At 43.3% G+C, this 14,928-nt stretch overlaps 1 protein-coding gene across 2 annotated transcripts in view; it reads right to left on the bottom strand.

Annotated features, from left to right (window-relative positions):
* Positions 1 to 9,318, bottom strand: part of LOC308301280 (plectin-like) — a gene marked incomplete at its 3' end in the record, with an annotated part of 117,061 nt that extends 107,743 nt beyond the window's left edge. For both annotated transcript variants that reach the window (XM_080745205.1, XM_080745206.1), the window contains exon 1: positions 9,053 to 9,318. In XM_080745205.1, coding sequence (XP_080601331.1) covers positions 9,053 to 9,098 — 46 coding nt within the window. In that variant the 5' untranslated portion in view covers positions 9,099 to 9,318. The remainder of the gene's footprint in view (positions 1 to 9,052) is intronic.
* Between the last annotated feature and the right edge of the window lie 5,610 nt (positions 9,319 to 14,928).

Raw genomic sequence — 14,928 nt, 5'->3', positions numbered from 1 at the left:
CTATGAATTACTAGGAATGTCAATTGCTCTCTGTGTGAAAAGACCTTTAGAGCCACGCTGCTAGCGTGGCTATATCTTGTGAAGGCTCTTTGTAAGTACATCACTGAGAGTTCAGCTGTGGCAGGCTCTTTCCAGGGTCATTGCACTCTTTTTTCTCCTCCTCACGCTGCTGTCTACTGACTGATATGCCAACCTGAACTTGCTGCCCTCACATCTCAGTGTGTGTGCCTAATGAGTCAGGGAGCGGGACAACGGGTGACGGATGACCAGCTGGAAAATAGCGCTGCAGTGATAGAAAACTATTCTCACAAGATCACGTACATGCCAATCGAACACACACGCACGCACGCACGCACGCACGCACGCACGCACACACACGCACACGCACACACACACACACACACACACACACACACACACACACACACACAGAAGCACATACTGTACTGTACACACTAGTAAAACCCTGAGTGTTCATTTGCCATATGGTAAATTACACTCACAAGTTAAATACAATTGTGAGGATATAAAAACGTAACCCTTAAGCCTGAGTTGAGCACCTGTGTCGTGCACTGAAAATAGCCAATCTATAAGCTCACAACACGTCACAGCATGATTTGTTGTGAGCTTGTAGATTGGCTATTTTCAGGGCATGACACTGACGCACAACTAAGTATAAATTAGGTAAACTCTAAAACACTAAACATGACCTGGAAATGCCTAATCCTAAACCTAACCCCAGCCTGAATCTTTTCCAAATTGGAAGCATAACCAGGGGTGAGATGCCAGGGGTGAGATGCCATGGGCTCGCGTGGGCTCGGCGATCCCACACTTATTTTGCTGCACGCACGCGCGCCTCATATGCACACACTAATTAACAATAAAAACAGCGTGCGCGCATGACGTCATGAATTTAGAGGACCCACACTTCTAAATTCCATATCACACCACTGAGCATAACTATCCCCAAATCTTTTTTAACCATGACCAGGAATGTTTTCCTAACAATGTACATTTCTCAAAGTTTCTCAAGTCCTCATAGTATACTGTAGTAATAACCACACGCATGCACGCACGCACGCACGCACACACACACACAGCTTCTCACTATGTTGTCAAATGAGTAGGCCTATATGCATCATTATCCCGCGACTGTGGCGCCTCATAATGTTTGGCAGCAAAAGGAGGTCAAAAACCATCCTGAACTGAAACAGTGCTACCCTGTAATCAGCTGCTGATAATGTGACTGCCCAGTATGTTATTGGCACTGCTTTCTGTTCAAATGAATGCACTGGGATCATGGGCCAGCAAAACTACTGTATGCATCAAAGAGGGATTACTAAGTACAGTGCTTGAAATGGTATTTTGGCGCAACATCTGTGTTTTTGAGAGAATAACCTTGTAGATGAGCATGTATTTCAAAGGATACAATATTAAAGGAGTAGTTCACCCCCAAAATGACTGTTTTCTATTGATTACTATTGAGACTTGAGTTCAATAATATATATTTTTTTGTGGCATTCCTAAGATAAAAAATGTATTACTGTACAATAAATGTACCTCCATTGATTCCGGATGGGGACTAGCCTGATATCAGACTCAAAGCTGAAGCTTGGCAGTCCGCTCAGAGAGTGGGCGGGTCTATGGGCTGGAGCCAGGCAAGATGGGGACCCAAATGCATTTGGGTCCCCATCCAGAATCAATGGGGGTAAATTTACTATAATCAAATTATTGTCTTAGGAATGTGACAAATATAAAAAAAATATTATTGAATTCAAGTCTCCATGGCGTGAGTAATCAATAGAAAAGAAGTCATTTTGGGGGTGAACTACTAAAATAATTCTGTGTGACCTGGATGTAGTGTACACAGAACCAGATCAATTCAGAAGATGGAAGTAAGACGGTCATTTAGGTTTTAGGTTTTGAGGTTAACACAAGCCTGCAGAAGCCAAGAAAACCATAGGCCACAGCGTCTTTGTCACGTGACCCCGAAGAAACTAGGCCATGATTCTGTGAACGAGCAATGGGCCAGGGAGGAGAGAGGAGTTAGACTGGCATTACCCCACACTGGCACAAATCACTGAGCAAAGACAATGAACTGGGCCTAAAAGAGAGCTGTTCATATTTCTAATACAACTAAAAATAAAAAAATCACACCCAGTGTGAAGTGAGCGGTGTCTTTGAGAATAAATATATGCTGTAATTGTTGTGGTGTCATATGGTTGCTTTGCGGAACATACGGACGGACGGACATACACACAAAGCGAGATGCAGGAGCGGTTAACACGGCTCCCACAGTGAGTGTGTTTTCTATTCATTCTTGCTACTCAGTAACACTACTCAACTCAAATCAAAATGTATTCATTAAGCATGTTTAAAACGACCATGGTCAATCAAAGTGCTGTACAGGTCAAAACTAAAAAGAAGGGTTTACAACAGCATTACACAGCAAAGGTGCTCAACTAGAATTGAAGGCCAAGTGAGTGTTGAATAAAGATCGTAAAACCTCTAGGGACTGGGCAGAACGAATATGGAGGGGCAAGCTATTATATTCCAAAGCCTAGGGGCAGCCGCCGCAAAGGCTTGGTCATCTTTTTTTTTTTTGGAGCTGTGTGAAGCACAGGCTCCCTATACGTGGCCGTGTGGGTCTGTCTGTGTGTCTGTCTGTCTGTCTGTCTGTCTGTATGTAGCCTGAACTTCCTAAACTTCGGCACGCCACTAGTCCCACAGTTTTGCCACCACACACTCGCGCCATATGTCAAATCGAACGGCTTACTCGGGAATCGTGGGCTATTACTTTTCTAAGAGAAAGGTTCTATAGTTTAATTGATATTAATTTATTAGTGAATTAATTTTCCCCATTGACTTATAATGGGAATCACAAAAACTCACATTCAATTATTTGTCTCTCGCAAACCATAGGGGCTAGAGTTTCAAGACTTGGAGAGGAGGTTCATAATGATTTCAAGGATTAAATAAAAGATAATTGTGTCATTTGGCCGCATGGTGGCGCCATAACACCCCACTTTACGTTTTGGCCTGTAACTCTTGAACCGTAGGTCGGAAAATTAAAAATATTTTTTCCCTGGATTCCTTGGGTCATGACGCATCTCCCCGCATCTTGCGCCATGATAGATTTTCCGCCATCTTGAATTTTCTCCAAAACACACTTTTTGCTCCTTTTCCTACATATTTTCTTCAAATGTCACAAAAATCGGTACACATGATCCACACACACACACACACACACACACACACACACACACACACACACACACACACACACACACACACACACACACACACACACACACACACACACACACACACACAGCTCCACTTCACACGGGTGTGATTTTTTTTTTGCCTGGTTCCAGCTGGTCAGCTGACGTTAGAGCTTTAGCTGGGGTGTGACAAAGTAGAGGCGCCGGCCCGTTTAGGGCTTTAAAAACAAATAACAACAACTATGGCTCCACCTGGATTCAAACGCAGTTATCCCGCATGAGAAACCAAACACGCATGAGAAACCAAACATCTACCACTCAAAGGGGATTCCCGCCTTTGTCCAGCAGAGACATTAATCTTGAGCTCTTCAAGCAGTGCTGCTCTACTACACCTCCACCTTTAGCCACAGGGCTGGAGGTTTAACCTTCCATGCCATCGGCGTCCCGGACGGGAAACAGGGGTGCAGCACACTGTGACAGAGGGAAATGAGGGCCACGCATAAGGTCCACAGGTCGGAAACAGGGCTAGAGCAGAGACCTCCTCTGCTCGCTCTAGTGACTGATTCCTTTGTCACCACTGACTGGGAACGGGGAAATGACGGCAGCAAGACAAGCAGGGTTCTGCGTGCAGTAACTCCCTGAGCAACACTCCCAGACAGGCCAGGGAATTCCCTCTGTAACGACTGTAATGTGTGCATGTGCACGTATGTGTGCGCACACGCCAGGGTACAGTACACACACACGCGCGCGCACGCACGCACACACGCACACACACACACAAACACACGCATACAGTACGTACTGTGTATACACGTGAGTCAGTGTGTGTGGTTCAGTGAATGTGCCAAGACTAGCTACAGGCAGTGTGCATTGTGCAGAATAAGGAATAAGGAAAGGAGAGGTGTGTTTTAACCAGCCATCCTTCAAAATGAGCTAAAACAGCAGATCTGTGAGCTCAAAATGCATGACATCGCAAGCTTGTAGATCTGCTAGTTTTTTCTTTTTCTTTTTACGTTTTCTGAAATATTTTGCCTAGATAATGACATGGCCAACACAGCTACTGTATGTCAGATTGAAAGTGGTTAAATAATCAGTTATTGATTCTGAATGAGAGAAGTGATCAACAGTTCAGTCAAACTGTAATGATTAAACTTTTTTATTGCAGAAAATATCAAGTGAACAGAATGTACTGTACATTGCAGTGTTTATTTTGCAGGTTTCTATGCAAGTTCAAGTTTGAAGCAGACTTCCTTTCACTTATTGTACCTATGGTGTGGAATGCACCTATGGAACGCACACATGATTGTGGGCTTCCTTTCTTTTCTTTTCAAATCTTTTTATTACATTTTCAAGTAGGCATAGCCCAGAGGCGGGTATACAATCTCAAAAAGATACATCACATGTAAAAAAAAACAAAGTACATTATTATGAGAGTGAATATAACCCATCCCCTATCCCCCCTCCCCCCACCCTCAATCCCCAGGACGGTTAAACTTTCAATAAAACAAAGTAGATAGATAATCCAAAAATAAAGCAGAGTAAGTAATCAAAGCTTGCATCCTTCCACTTAAGCAGAATGGCGCGCCTAGCGATCAATAAAGCGAAGTCGACCATACGATCTTCCGTCCGTGTTAGAGGAAGGCCCTCGCTTCCGACTGTACCAAACATAGCCAGTAAGGGGTCCGGGTCTATGTCGCAATGTAAAATGTTGGATAGTGTGCTGAATACACCCTCCTAGAACGGCTGTAGCCGTGGGCACGTCCAGTATTGATGTATAAGTGTGGCCTCATTGTTACATTTATCACAGCTAGAACTTACGTCGGGATATATGCTTGCAAGTCTGGCTTTAGAAATGTGGGCCCTATGAACTATCTTAAACTGTATTAAACAGTGACGGGCACAGAGGGAAGATATGTGTATAGAAGAAAAAATTGAGTCCCACTTTTCCTCCGATAATGTGAGCCCTAGATCCCGCTCCCAGTCAGCTCTTATCCTATCCAACGGCGCGGATCTCAGATTAGAGATGGTGTCGTATAGGATTGATATAGCGCCTTTTGTTGTCGGATCAAAAGATAAAAAGGTATCCATGGGGTTAGTATTAGGTTTGTCAGGGAAATCGGGTATTATAGATCTCACGTAATGCCTGACTTGGGATTGTGGGCTTCTTGAGTGTTTCCTTTTAGACAACATGCTTGACTTATTTTTTCTTTACTGTGAGTGTGTGCGTGCGTGTGACATAGTTAGGACGAATGGACTAAAGATGCAACGGCAAATAAGTTAAGACATGGCAACATTCTTGCCACAGATTATCTACCCATAATCACTATTACAGTAAGCAAGATTATTCAAAAATCTACTGTATGTTTTAAAAAACGACAAGAAAGTGATCTGTAAATCTGCCCAATAGAGTAAACTCCATGGTTACATATTGTGAATTACGACATTCTATTACCTATACATCTCACCCATTACAGAATGGAGGTAAATGTAAAGAAATGTGTACAAAAATTGAATACTGAGTTCATTTAAATCTGAGAGTGTACAACCAGGTCCATTTTTGGTTCCATATGATCACTCGATGAGATAAAAGAACACCAAGATTTTACTGTGCATTTACTGTATCTCCCCGCTAAACCATAGACATCGAAAGGTAGACGTCTCCTTCGGCTCTGGGGGGTCTGTATCTCGGGCAGGAGCGCAAGGTTCAGCGTGCGTCACAGAAACGGAAGCTCGGTAGGCCCAGTGTGATCTAGGTAGGCCAATCAGAGGCAGGTGGGGGAAAAGACACATTGTGATTGGCCAGTAGTCACTTTGAGTGGCAGCGTGCCTTCCATACCTCCGCACATCCGCCCTCCCGTTTTTACAAGTCGCTCCAATGAACTGCAGTGGCGAATGAGGTATCTAGCTTTTTATATTTATGCTCTACTACAGTCTACACTATCTGTTAATTTGCTGTCATACACTAGCACTAGTAATGCATGATTACAACAGGATGTAATAGCATTCTATCATAGTATACATTATCCCCCAGTACAGTGGGTGTCTGTGGCTATCTATCATCAGGCAGAGTGGTGCACGGCATGACAGATTTTATATGGCCCCAGGAAGAGCAGCCCAGACTGAAATTGATCCTAAAGCTGAGATACGGTATGGGGGGAGAGAGAGAGAGAAAGAGAGAGAGAGAGAGAGAGAGGGAGAGGAAGAGAGAATCAATGACAGATACATGATCTTCTTGTGCTAGCACTGCCACTGTTCCGTTCTATTCTGATGTTTCTCAGATTGGATTAATCACACATCAATCAAGCTCCTTCCTGGCAAGCACTCACCTGAACTCACCTGGCTGAAATATTAGGTCATATTACTTTACGTAGGGATGCTTCATTATGGGCCTGTTGTGATGTACAGTACTATACTGTACACTGCGCAAATCATGTATGGATAATAGCCTCTGTCGCGATAAATTGCTTGTTAGATACACATGCAAATGATGCAATCCATGCCAGCACTTAAAGAGAGTGCCATAGTGCCTTCCCAGCGCCCTGACGCTGCAGTTAGTGATGGACAGGCATCACAGACGAGCTATCGCCTACTTCCAATAAGTCACCTATAGGTCCTTGTTCAAATGTTGCACAGTGGCGAGATGCAATAAAAGTGTTGCTATTAGTGCGTCTGTGTGAACACTAACGCGCTGTCTCAGAGAGCCGTGATGTCTTTGAGAGTGAGAGTTCGTGTAAGAGAGTGAGACTTGGGTCTGACGTCACGTCACGGCAGGGCACTTACGAGAAACATTTGTCCCGCATTATGCGATAGCGTTAAGAGGCTCCACCATAGTGAAGAACTGTACAAACCAATTTATCGCGCAGAAAGACTCTGTGATGAGCATGCTACAGTATGTGAGAGGAGTGTCGACTTGGGGCAGCAATCTGTCTGTGTGTGTGTGTGTGTGTGTGTGTGTGTGTGTGTGTGTGTGTGTGTGTGTGTGTGTGTGTGTGTGTGTGTGTGTGTGTGTGTGTGTGTTGTGTGTTGGGATCCTGCGCCGGATAATTTATCCACTGTAAATCTCTGAGACCACCTCTAACTCCTTCAACTCCTGAAGACCTTCCCTCTCATAATAAATCACCTTGTTCCTCAGGGTCAGTGTGAGTAAGTAAGTAGCCTTGGGAACCAAGCCATTTAGCCCATAGTTCAGGAGCCTATCTCCAGTTTCCGTAGCGTGAGGCAGCATGATGTGTGTACAAGTACACCCCTTGGACAAGACGCTAGTATGTCGCAGGGAATTACCCCAACACCATTGATGCTTCAAGCAGGGAACCATTGGTTACCATTTCTATAGTCTTTGGTATGATTCGACCAGGAATTGAACCACAGGCACTGACCTCCCAGTGCTGGACACTCTAACCACAAGTACACTGAGGATCATCAGGTCACACTTGCATTTCTAAATTTCTCTGTTTGCCTCCTTTATCAGTATTGTACAGTAGGTGTGATTTATACTCTGTCATACGTCGAAAATGGACAATCTGCTAGATCTGCTTACGTCTGTATGGCTTATGTTTGTACAGTATGTTTGCCACCAGGGCTGCGTAACCACAGGAATTCTCATGAAGCTATTGGTACACTGACACTTACGACAATGTGATGACATTTTAACTAGTGCCATGCTGTCATCCTCACTTCATCCTTCAAAAACATGACACTGACAGGGTCTAATGACAGCATAGTTTCCCTGCAAAATATGTCATGTTAATAAACTGTATGTCAATCTTGCCCCAATGACAGAACGATGGATCTGAATGAATTCAAAAATGTGAAAATACATTCACACACAAATTATTCACAATATTTTAAACATTTTCAGGGGTTACTGCCTTTGACTATTGGCAGAGTGCACACGACATTTGCCACTGATCCGTCCAGTTATTAGCCACACATGGACAGACCCTCTCTCTTACAGGACCACACCATCAAAAAAAAGTCATACAGAGGAGTCTACAATGGTAATCAAATTCTTCACATTCCTGAGATTAGTGAGCCTGCTTGTCATTCATTGTAACGTGACAACAGAAAATGCTGCGCTGTGCACAGCACGAGCCAGGAACTGGTTTTAGAAAGATACAGTAAACCTGATAGGTCGCTTTGACGTGTACAGATGAGAACATACAGTCCACTCCGTCCATGCATTAAGTACAGTAGGAGGACTACTACGTTTAGGTAAGCCAAGATGCTGTTCATATTTGCCTGGTGGGTTTGCATGGGAAATCTGAGGTCTGTCAGAGCACCGGTGACACCAATGCCTACATGTGTTTTCCTGTGAGCACTGGCTGGGCTATGACAGCCACTGACACACTTTCTTATGTAAACAGTGCAAAGGTACAGTAGCGCACAGCCAAACACACATTAGCCAAACACAGATCAGAGGACCCCGTTCCTCTCTATACTCTGCCCTGTCCGATTTGCTTCCTTCCATGTCTATTTCTCTTCCTCCCTCTCCCCGACGTTGACCTAAGATCTATGTACAAATATCACACAATAGCGTTCGGTTTAAAGGGTCCTAGTCAGGGACTGCTGAGGAAAAACATCCACTGCTCTTCAAACAATGCTACTGCCGGACACCCCTCCCAGGCAGTTTCGCTGGAGCGGAGCACAATAACAAACAAAATGTTTTTGTTTGTCTACCCGACCCTGATCACACTCTGTTGTCCTGCGTCTACACACATCTATTCCTATCTCTGTCTGGTTGTTCTATGCTATGATCACTAGAGAAAGTCATCAGGCACCTGATAGCTATTATTCTGGCAATGATATACAGTAATCAACATGTCAAATACCTTTAAGAGACATGATCTCATTTTGGATTGACCTGGAGCCATCCATTGCGAATCTTTGACCTCCTTGAGGTGGTGATGGTGATGATGATGATGATGATGATGGTAAAGACGCTAAAGATGGTGTGATGATGTGTGAGGTTGATACAAGCTTTGGTATTATGTCTTTCTCCTCTCAGGCTGCGATGGTGCGGCTACAAAATCTCTCACTACAGACTGAAAAATGTCTAAGCTTGATCCGGGTTCTCTTGTGCACCTTTCTCCTCTCTTACTCCAGGTCTCCTGGCCGGGTGGCTGCTCTGTTTTGGTCCCTCTACACAGCATGCGCACAAACACACCCATTCTGTGTGTGTGTGTGTGTGTGTGTGTGTGTGTGTGTGTGTGTGTGTGTGTGTGTGTGTGTGTGTGTGTGTGTGTGTGTGTGTGTGTGTGTGTACAGGAATCTGAGCAGCGGGGAAGCTCCTCCCTCATCCCCTCCTCTTCTCCCTCCTTCTCCTGTTTCACCTAAAAGCCGGGCTTTTCATTGTGAGCCATGCCTTGGTGAGAGACGCATTTATCCATCACTCGGCCAATCGCACAACTTAAGAAGCCAGACGGCTTAATTGCGTTTCAGCCAATCAGGATTTAACCCCTCTGGACATCCTGTCTCCTAATAATAATTTAATGTGAGGATGTGAGTACTGTACAAAGTGACCACAGACTAGGGAGAGAGCTGGAGATAATAACAGTGTCAGAGAAACAAGAAGGCAAGAAGGGAGGGAGGATGTGATATTAAGAAGCAGGGAAATCAAATCATCAAGGCGATCCCTTTTCTCCGCCTCTGTTTCCATACAACACTGTTCCCCCATCTTGCGCAGACTGACCACAAACATCCGAGGCAGATAAAAGTCAAGAATGAAAGCTTAAACTAACTTAACCACATGAACCCTAGCATCCCTATTCCGGAAGGGCGAAATTAACCGATCTACAAGCTCACAGCGTGTTGCAAGAGATTTGGTGCAGAGGGGAAAAAGGAGGTATAGACCCCTAGGGGACAGTACACGATATAACAGAGTGTTTAGAGTATACGATGGGACAGCGTTGTTGATTGTAACTGTTTTCAAATTCTATGCAGTGCCAGTTGGTTCACAGCCCAGGAATCATCTCCATAAATGAAGTCATATTATATTTGCAGCCAACATGGAGTATCCCTTTAATGTACTGTATATGATACCCAATCTATTATCATAAAAACTCACACATTTATTCCAAAATAAACTCTACTGAAATACAAACAGCTCAATGTCATAAAATGAATTGTTCGATGAGATGAAATAAAACTAATGTCCAAAGTCTACAAACTGAATCCCTTAACTCATACAGTGCCATCCGGCCACAAGGGGTGCTAGAGTGCCAGAAATTTCTCCATAGACCTTCTTTATAGCTTTCGTCGACCCTCTCCCAACTGCCTTGTGTTTTCACTCCAGTCAATGCTATGGTTGTCGAGAGGAGGAAGCTAGCTGACACGTAGCCAAAATGCTAACCCCTTTAGAAGCCCGATCTAAAGCTATTTCAGCCGCAAAAAACTTTCTCTTTGGGTCTGGGGACACAATCCGGAGAAAATCCTGTCTAAAGATGTGATTTATTATTGGAGTGGGCGGCGCGATTTGGCCGTTAGCGCGAATACGGCCCGTGGATGGCCGAGTCTAAGTCCCGGCCAAGGATGGACGTCTAGACCGGGGCTTCATTGAGGCCTCCGATAAAATAATTCATTTTATTAAATATCCCGGACATGTTCGGGATAGGCACCCTGGAATACGTCGCGCCGCCTACAATGAACATTGGGTGAACATTGGGGGGGGTCTAAACTTTATTTTAAACCATTTTCAATGGAATAAATCGTCGGAGCATCTAGCGTCTCTCGTTGGTGAGCGCTGGGCGAGCCGGGACCACCCACGTTGCTCCAAGCAGCTCGGGGTAAGTAAAATAGCAAATAAAAAATTGTTTTTGATCCAGAATATCCCGAACATGTTCGGGATAGGCACTTAAAGGGTTAATAGCAAGATAAGATATCACATCAGCTCCCAGCTGAGGAGGACAAATAAACATGCTCATATTTCATAACAACCTCTGGTCATCTCTTATCAACTAAGCCTAAGGAAATCAGTTGCAGCGTCAGCAGCAGAAGCTGTGGTCAGAAGCCAAGGATGTGAATTAGGCAGGGAATAAATGATGACAGCCACTGGTGTTGAGGCCTACAGTAGACACTAGACAACCTTGATTCAGACTATCATTTGATTCAACACTAGGATGATCGCCTCACAAATACTAAAGGAAGGCTGGAGGAAATAAGTGACATTTTTGGCAACAAGGAAAGTGGAAGTCTAGCCAAGGTTATTATAGGTAACTAAAACTGAAACAAAAATAAAGATCAGTAAGATGGAAGGATAGATAGACAGATTCACAGTTACATTCTCTTCTCAATAATTACACACTTTACACAACACATTACATGACACAAAAATATAAATATAATGATTTGTAACACATGAATAAGTTCTCTTTGTTGGCTTAATCCAAAGCTTTTTCTAAGTATTCAGCAAATTCAAATACCTTGTGTTCAAAAAGCCTGCATGTATTCATGTGTGTGCTGCCCAAGCCAGCATGAAGCCAGCTCTTGGATGTAGCTGTGGTTGTCGTGCGTGTCTTTTTCCTTCTGAATAATGTTTTACACACGATTTGCACAGCAGCAGAAGAAGCTAACAGCCAACAGTGTACACTACACACACATAGATGGTCCCAGCTGTGAGCGTATGTGTTTGACTGTTTGAATTGGCTGACACCATAGCCCTTTGGACTTGTGCCTCTCTCCCCCTTTCTCTCTTCCTGCCCTGGTTTGTCAAAGTGATGGGTTGAATTAAGGAGATCTACACTGTACAAAAGGAAAGCAGAAGGAATTTCGCTCTTATATTAACATTGGGTGCACACTGTAAGATCCTGATTAATTTAACTCTGAGAGCATAACAATGGACCCCTCTACTTTTAGACTTTGAACCGCTTTGAAATGCCAAAAGAATTTCTACACTTGTAGATTTGTCATTTTCACCGTGCGACACCGCCACATAAGTATAAAATAGGGCATAAGTGGTTAAAGTTAAATGTGATTGATCGATGTGAATTAGTTATGTTGGAACGCCAGGTCATTTTTGCTCTCTGAGACACACAGGTAAATATATACCACCAGGGGAACACTGTAAAATGTTGAACCTACATGACAACAGAGCAGGTAGTTTGTCCAGGATGATTTGTGGTGTGGGTTCTTGAAGACGTCAGAGCATTGGGAATGTCTCTGCTGCGTGATAATGAGGTGGAAAACAGAGGGCCTGGTCCAAACATCCCTTACACCATGATGACTAACCCCAGAGTCAATGGCTGGAAATCCTAGCCAGCGCATTTATTTATAATATAAGGCTAGACAGATAGGAGGAAAGGAGGAAATATCCATCTTATCAACTGCTTCTGTGGCACGTTTGACTCATTTATTATGTGTTTCACTTGCAGGCACTATTCCTGTTTGTTGTTGGTTCAAAGCACTCACGCTGCTGATGTGTATCTCTCTGTCTATTGAAACAACAATATTTAAATGGTAAATGGTGCATTTATATATCGCTTTCATCCAAGGCGCTTTACATATAGATTGTGCATTACATTCACCCATTCACGCACACATTCATACACCGGTGGCGGAGGAAACCATGCAAGGCACCAACCTACTCACCGGGAGCAATTAGGGGTTCAGAGTCTTGCTCAAGGACTCTTCGACACTAACTCAGGGGGAACCCGGATTCGAACTGGGAACCCTTCGTGCTCTAATAACGGTTCCTCTACCCCTGAGCTATGCCACCCCCATTTACAATAGAGACATCCGGATACTGCCTATATTGACCGAGGAAGTAAACGCTTTTCTTTCAATTTTGAACATTCTGTGTGTTCCACTTCCTACAATTCCCACAATGCAGTTTGCCGTGCCAGCCTTACCCACCTATGCGGTCTGCTATTATTGTATAGCTTCCACTACATCAACCTGACTCATATATTCTCAAGGGTGTTGTAAACACAGTGAACAATGACAGTGTTACAACCACAGAGCAGGTAAAACCACAGTAAGGGCTGTACTGTACAGAAGTTTACACCTTCACACATTGTTCTCCAGGAAAATCAGTCAGCGTACATAATTCAGCACACTTTTGGCGACATGTCAGAGACACACATAAGACTGGTTGTTAAGCTTAATTTATGATCCATCGCGGTGTCACGCATCATTAATAACCTACAAGTTGTTGTTGTTTATGTTTGATAATATCAGAATGTGTGAGAAACGCCACAGCTTGTCCGCGTCCGTGTAGATGTGTAGATGATGTGTACACATTTTTACTGTCTATGGGTTTGCCGCTCTGACATCATGCTCTGATGTCACTGTGATGTCAGGGGAACCACTCTACCAGAATGGGTTTGCTACTCTGGCATCACGTTCTGGCTTCACTATGATGTCACATTATCCCTTGTATGCCCTGATGTCATCAATATTAATGATGCCCTGTTAGAGAGATCCCTGTGATGCCAGGGGGAACAAATCCCTTTTATGCCCATATGTGGAGATCCCTGTGATGCCTAGGGAACAAATCCCTTTTATGCCCATATATGGAGATCCCTGATGTCCACATCACTGTGGCGCTTGTCACCCTGAGGCGTCTTACTAGTAAAAAATATGCTAACCACATATATGGTCATTTCAGTCCAGAATTAACAGGTTTTTTCAAAAACAAAATGTGTGTAACATGTCCATATATGGTCATTTCAGTCCAGAATGAACAGGCTTTTTCGAAAACAAAATGTCTGTCACCTCATGTCCATATATGGTCATTTCAGTCCAGAATGATCAGGTTTTATCTGTCCCGTATGTCCAGAATATCAGTCCAGAATGAATAGGCTTTTTCAAAAAGCAAAATGTGTGTCCCATGTCCATATATGGCCATTTCAGTTCAGAATGAACAGGTTTTATCTGTCCTGTACGTCCAGAATATGTGTGTAGTGTCCCTCCCGGTCTGATGATTGGATACTTAGGATACTGAGGATTGGTCAAGCTTCACATGATAATTCGGCCCTCCAGATAAAATCATTCATTCATTCAGAATATATAAAGAATGTAGAATTCAGAATATATAAAGAATGTATAGATCACAGAGTTCATAACTCTAGAACACATAGAATAAAGGTTCACCGCTTCACTTCGAACCGAGGTTTGATTTTTTTCAAAATGTTTCACTAGTTTTATTGTTATTATATTGTGATATTTAAGTAAGTAAGTATAAGTGGTATTTTTGCATTAAAAAATGTGTTTTTGCGTTTTTTGTTAATCCTGTATCCTGTCTGAGTTCTCTATCCTCAATGCAGTATCCCGACCTGAAAATGCATTTTCTGTTTAATAAAGAGCTGAGTACTATCAGAATATAGAGATATTTAACACAATTTTAACCAAAGAGAAAATCATGACACTTATCCGTCCAATGTGGCCCTTAATCTGTTTTCTTTTCTTACAATTGAACTCTGGATTCCACTACAAGAGACCAAACAGGTCCTAACATCTAACTACTAGCAATTCCCTCACAAATAAGTCCTCAATAAAATTCTGGTTACCAGAGAGACTGCTCTGGTGGTTCAATTCAACAACCTGTAAGTCAGTGATGTCTGAGGCCAGGATGAGGTTTAGTGGCAGATTTCATCAGGATCATTGTGTATTAGAAAGGGCCTTTCGTTTTGTGATCTGTAAAGCCATGGTAAGAAAGAACATTAAATGTAATCCAAAACTGTGAAGCAAATATTGCTCAACATTATCAACA

The sequence above is a fragment of the Nannobrachium achirus genome, assembly GCF_963921795.1.
Source record: "Nannobrachium achirus genome assembly, chromosome: 2".
Taxonomy (NCBI): Eukaryota; Metazoa; Chordata; class Actinopteri; order Myctophiformes; family Myctophidae; genus Nannobrachium; species Nannobrachium achirus.
Note: the sequence above shows the minus strand (reverse complement) of the source record. Positions and strands in the feature narration are given on the sequence as shown.